Source organism: Lactuca virosa, chromosome 9, assembly GCF_052849685.1.
Source record: "Lactuca virosa cultivar CGN04683 chromosome 9, Lactuca_virosa_CGN04683_v6, whole genome shotgun sequence".
Taxonomy (NCBI): domain Eukaryota; kingdom Viridiplantae; phylum Streptophyta; class Magnoliopsida; order Asterales; family Asteraceae; genus Lactuca; species Lactuca virosa.
Genome location: NC_136434.1, coordinates 51728257 through 51734815, shown reverse-complemented (window position 1 = coordinate 51734815; position 6559 = coordinate 51728257). Strand labels below are relative to the sequence as shown.

At 32.6% G+C, this 6559-nt stretch overlaps 1 protein-coding gene across 1 annotated transcript; it reads left to right on the top strand.

Annotated features, from left to right (window-relative positions):
• Window positions 1-2031: 2031 nt before the first annotated feature.
• On the top strand, window positions 2032-3941 carry LOC145137240 (uncharacterized). The gene is made up of 6 exons (XM_079071384.1): window positions 2032-2220; window positions 2529-2619; window positions 2794-2909; window positions 3082-3141; window positions 3232-3297; window positions 3518-3941. Exons 1-6 carry the CDS (start codon window positions 2164-2166, stop codon window positions 3695-3697), a joined length of 570 nt encoding a protein of 189 aa, XP_078927510.1. The 5' UTR covers window positions 2032-2163; the 3' UTR covers window positions 3698-3941.
• The last annotated feature ends 2618 nt before the right edge of the window (window positions 3942-6559 follow it).

Here is a 6559-nt window from a genome sequence, read left to right as displayed (position 1 = left end):
TTAGTCTGTTCAAAAAACACCATAAAGTAAGACATGTATACAAAAAATACCAATGAATTACATACTTTGTTTAATATCACCTTATGGTAACCGACATTTACTAATAAAAATTTGTTAAGAGAAAGAAAACAAACAAGGGAAAATGATTTAGAAGGGTAACTATGTTTCAAATCATTCAAAAAACACTATCCAAGTTTGGTCTATTCAAAAAACACCATACATGTAAGGTATTTGTACAAAAAATGCCAACAAAATATACATTTTTTTTCTTCAGATGTTACCCATTGGTAACCGACTCTTGCAGGTTAAATGATGACTTTGCCTGATTATTGTGACATGTCATAATAATTAGTGATATGAAATTAATTGATATATTCCTCATTTATGAGTCGATTTAGAGCTTCTTCATGAACGAATGATTTATTCTTCCCCTTTGATTACTTATTCTTCTACTAAATCGATGATCTCCAACTTAAGCTCATACATCTCAAAGACACATAATATATTTGATGATACAAATCTTTGTGGTTGTGGGCATCCTTTTCGAATTTGGACATCAACTACGAAGACTAATTCTGACAAAAACTTTGAGGTTTGTCCCAACCAAATAGTAACTTTAACCAAAATCTTTATCATGTCATTCTCCTATATATTCTCTTTGTTATGTGATTCCTTTTTTGAACATATATATATATATATATATATATATATATATATATATAATCTTTTGCTATAAGTAGTATAACAATCTTAAGCAATATACCTTTTTGACTATATATGCCAATTTGTAACGTGACTACAACAATATTTTGATAAATATTTATGTCATTTTGTAGTGTGGTGAATCTACTAGTTGTTTGCATCTTATTTAACTACAAGTCATGACTAAAATAGAATATATTGCAAACTAGTATGCATTTTCCAATTTTCACAAATTCTATTCATTGAGCTACTTATGGACATTTATCTCATTGTATTCACAAAGTCGTTTGTTCGTAGAGAAGCCCTAAATCCATTTTTAAAGGAGTATTGTATCAACTAAGGAAATACACTAATTATTATGCCATGTCACCGATAAATAAGCCAAGTCATCATTTAACCTATAAGAGTTGGTTACCAAGAGGGTCGGTCATGGGGATTTAAATATCCTAAAATGCCTAGGACGAGTCAGAAAAAGGCCATTATCACTATTATTAATTTTTAATTAATAATAATAATAATAATAATAATAATAATAATCTTAGCGTTTTGATCTGAGTCACGTACGCCCAGCGGTACACGTACTCACACAGAGGCCATTACGCCAAGTTTACAAGTGTGTACGCCCCACGTACACGATCCATACCAAAATTCCAAGGTTTTAACTTCGGGGACCAAATGTGCAACAAAATCAAACTTCAAGGGTTTAAAAGCAAACCTGATATATCTTAGATGTTACACCTCAACACCCATGGTTACCGGTGGGTAACATTTGAACAAAATGTATATTTATTTGGTGTTTTTTTGTACAAAAACCTTATTTGGATGATGTTTATTGAATAGACCAAACTTAGATGATGTTTGTTTAATGATTTTTCTTAATAATTTTTACCGGTAAATATCGGTTACCTAACATTTGATTATTTGAACAAAGTGTTTAGTTCGTTGATGTGTTTTGTATTAAGACCTTATTTGATATTTTTTAAACAACCCAAACTTATTTTTTTTAACAATTTTAAAACATAATTATCTCTATAAGTCATTTTCCCATTTAAACTAGGATAATATGATATATTCCGTTAGGAGGCCAAAATAGACTCCATGAGCAATTGAGCATTGAAAGTGCTGTCAAACACGAGAACCCTAATCCAAAATTCAGAACGTATTGTAGGAAAAACAAGTAAATAGAAAAGAGATCGTAATTGTGGCCTTCGTAATCGTATGCAAGCAAATTTGCGCCAGTAGGAAGATTCTCTGAAGCAACGCTACCATATTCCCTGTCTTTTCTTTTTACAATATCGTTTGTTTTTGGTCTAATTCTACCGATCCAACACCATCTCCTGTTCTTTCTGTCAACGGAGAAAAAAAGGGGTTTCATCGTTGCCCCAATTTCATATATACATCATAAAGGTAAACAACTAGAAGAAGATACATAAAAAAGCAGTCGATTGAATTTGGGCAGCCATGGGACAAGTTTTTCGCAAGCTCTTCGATGCATTCTTCGGCAACAGCGAGATGCGGGTACTCTTTCTGTTTCACTCTTCCATTTAAATCGATTTTTGTGTTATCTCCGGTTATGCAGTTGTAGTTTGTGTCAATCTCGTTGATTAAACGTCGTAGGTAATCATTTTGTAATTTGAATCTAGGGTTTTGTACTCGTATATAGCAAACTGAGCTGGATTGAACTAGGCCAATCTACAATCTTCCCATATTTCAGTCGTGAACTTTGAGAACAATCACAAATTGAACTGAATCTTATAGTTTTCTGTATGCTTATCACACCTGCTTTTTGTTATGTAAGTTGTTTGAATTGGTTTTGGCACAAATAGGTTGTGATGCTGGGGTTAGATGCAGCAGGGAAAACAACCATACTGTACAAGCTGCACATTGGAGAAGTTCTATCAACTGTCCCTACTATTGGTAAGCCATCATTAAATCATGCTAAATTGTCTGATGTCAATGGTGCTATTCTCTGTACTCTGTATATTTATTGCATAATGGTAAGCCCTTAACCACAAAACATGCTATGTATAATGAATGTATTATAAATCAAATATTTGGTGAATATTTGAAATGAATTTCTCTTTGTGGCAGGTTTCAATGTGGAAAAAGTTCAGTACAAGAATGTGATGTTCACGGTTTGGGATGTTGGTGGGCAAGAAAAGCTGAGGCCCTTGTGGAGGCATTACTTCAATGACACAAATGGATTGGTAAGAATAACCATAAATTTTTTTTTTCCTGTGTTTAAGGTATTTTCTGATTTAACAAGTCAAATTGTTTAGTGCTTTTAATCTTTTATGAAATAAGTTATCCCCTCTTGTTGTTGGGATAAGATGTCATGATCTTTAAAATATGTAAGTATACTGAGAGTATTATTTCCAGATTTATGTTGTTGACTCTTTGGATCGAGAGAGGATTGGCAGAGCAAAGGCAGAGTTTCAGGTATTATAATTGTATTTTGTATATTATCAGGCAACTATTTTTCTTAGATTGCAGTGTTCCTCATCCTATCTGTTTGCATTTTATTCTCAGGCCATTATCAATGACCCTTTCATGACTAACTGTGTCATCTTGGTGTTCGCAAACAAACAGGACATGGTATGCGTTACACCTGCATTGTTTCATTTCCATTAAATTGTTGTAAATCATTTCAACCAGATGAAGTCATTATTTTGGTGCCAACAATTATCGTCACATATAAGGGGTCCTTATTAATTGTTTAAGTGATTGATTTTGAAATTTTAAGTGATGGATGATAAAACATTCCATTCTTATATAACATATACTAAATTGAAGTTGATTGTGTGGTTGGGTGCAGAAAGGAGCAATGACAGCAATGGAGGTGTGTGAAGGGCTGGGGATGTATGAACTGAAAAACAGGAAATGGCATATACAAGGCACATGTGCTCTTAGAGGAGATGGTCTATACGAGGGTCTGGACTGGCTGGCTAGCACTCTAAAGGATATGAAGGCGGCTACCACCTCATCATCTTTCTGATCAAACCAAACCATGAATGAATGAATGAATGAATGAATACTCTCATCACCTTTTTTTCTTCTTCTTTCTTTCTTTTTCTTAAGTATGATATGTATATTCAGAACATATATCAGAGGCTTGGATGGACGCATGGCACCCTATTGGCATAATGTAAAGAAGAAAAATTACTGCTACTGCTGTGTGTGTGTGTGTGTGTGTGTGAGTGGGTGTTTTGTTTTATTCAGATCTCTAATCAGTTACCCCACGTGTTTTCTTTTCTGTCACTTAATACTTTTAAAACCAATGCGTATAGCTGTCTAGTGTATTATACTTCTCCATCCATACCCCTATTATCACTGTCAGTGTCAGGGAATTTGCTAAACAAACAGATACATATACTTGTCACATGCATGTTTACACATTTACTTCCAAACAAGTAACATATTTTGTATCCCTTTTACTTATAAAATGCCACATTGTGTTTTCCATTTCCATATACTTATACCCCCATATTAGCAACATATAGATACAAATACTCGGCCTATACAAAGTACACAATACCATATTTTGCTATATATTACGTTTACTTCATCAAAACCTCATTCATACAAACAAAGCTTTTGGCAGTACAAGCATTCCATTTTCATATTTTAGGGTTTCTTGACTTTCTTCCACTCCACAGCATACATCGATACGATAGTAAATTGGTCATATATTTTTGGACATATCGTACTTTTTTTTGTAATGTTCGATTTTTCGTATTTTATATTTGTAAGTTTGTTGAATTTGTCGTTTTGTAATGTTGAATTTTTTATTTTTTAGTTGTTAAAAAACTAGATTTAAAGCTTTTAAAGTTATGAAAAATAGTTTTTTTAGCTCAAAATATAACCATCCTTTTTACCAAAAAAAAGTCAATTTTAAACCTATAAAACATGGGAACGAGGGCGGGATCGGGGGTGATGAAGGTATTCGGGGGCGGGGGCAGCTATTTCCGCTCTTGTTTGGTCCCGTTACATCCCTATATTTAATGCTGATTGATACTTATCTTTAGTAATAAGAAGAATTTAAATCCTATATAAACCCTAGTTCGTGGCCTCCTATCAGTGCCTTGATATGAGACTGTTCCTTGAAGGATTATCCACATAATCTGGATTTTGTGTAAACATAAGGTTGAAATATCAGATTCGGAAAATGTTCACACGATTCTTCAAGAAGATCCAAGTTCTCATTGATTTCAGAAACCTATTCTCCTCCCTACCCCCAACAAATTGTATCCATAATGTTCAATAAATGAACTTATCCTATCCTTGCTGTTAATACCATGATTTATGAAATCCCTAAACACTAAAGGTACATGAGCCCTTTAGAAAATGGCTTGCTCAAAACACAATAATAAACATCATGGGTTGGTTCTTTAACAAATTCATGAATAAATAAAGCAAAGCTACGATTCTCTATAACTATGAAATCCTCATTAGTGTACGTGTCAATTTGGGCATCCGTGTAGCTTAAGGGATTTGGAAGGAAGACGCCTGAGTGATGTATGTCCACTGTCATGTTGTTGTAGGAGAATCAACGTGGGCCATTGATGGACTTGAAGACATTATGATAGTAACGAGCTTTTATCAAGATCATGGTTTTTCAAAACACACGTATAAAATTAGACAAAAACATACCTTATGGTTTGAAGCTTATTGTTGTGATCACCTTCATTTTCTACCAAAAAATTGATCGTTACCTACACCGACTAAAATGGAACACAACACTTGATTGAATGGACTTAAGGCCTTTTTTTAAAAATAAAGTATTACACGTATGGTTACCAACTCATAAAAACTGATAGTTGCCTGTAAAAAGAACTAAAAATGGATAAAAAAAAGTTCACAAACCTCTCTAGCAATAGTTGCCTAGACTTTTTCAACAAAGAAAAAAATATTAGAAAGAGTGATATAGTCATTTCATATCAATCAAGGACCAAAATGAGATTTGTAAACTATAAGGCTTGGGGGAATGGTAGCCGTGACAAAGACTTTCCACATCATTTTTGTCATAATCTATATCATCTTGCCATTTGTGAAGCAGTGATGCATTATAACAAAAGAGAGAGGAGAAGAGATAAAAAGGAAGAAAGATAAAGAGAGACATGACTCGACATTCTAATGTCATTTAAACTTGTTATTTTGCCATGCCATGTTTAGGGACGGTATATGCAACACCACCTAGGTGCCATATAGATGTCACCTCCTTTTTTGGCATGCTAATGCCACTCTCACTCTACCAAACCTAAGGAGGCGAACTATCAACTTTCCAAAACTCAAACTACAAACTAAACAAACGATACCTAAATGTTACGTAATTTACTTTATTTGTGGATAGTAGATATAGATTTAAAAAGTTTATAATTCTATTATAAATATTATTAATTGAATGTTATATCCCTATTCTAATAAATGAATAGTTTAATCTCCTTTTACCAAGTGTCACTCTAATACAACTCCTTATTAATATTATGTCATATGTCAAGTAGATATATTAGGCAACTCATTTCAAAATTCAAATTTATATTTTTCTAATTATATGTTAAATTTGAAGTTATAATAATTTTAAAATTTTATATATCTCTTAATTAATAATTTATTTAAAATAATTGATTAATAATTATAAATTTTTATTATGAAAGTTTAATTAATTTTATAACCGTGGTTCCCACGGTTATAAACTAGTTTATAGGAATAAAAAAGTAGAGATAATAAAACTTATTTAATTTAAAAGAAAGTTAGCAAATAATTTACTGCTATATATCTTATTTACCAATATTACCCTAAAAATGTTGAAAGGTTGGGTTTTGACCTAAAGATTCAACCTTTTTGGAGGGAGAAGCAA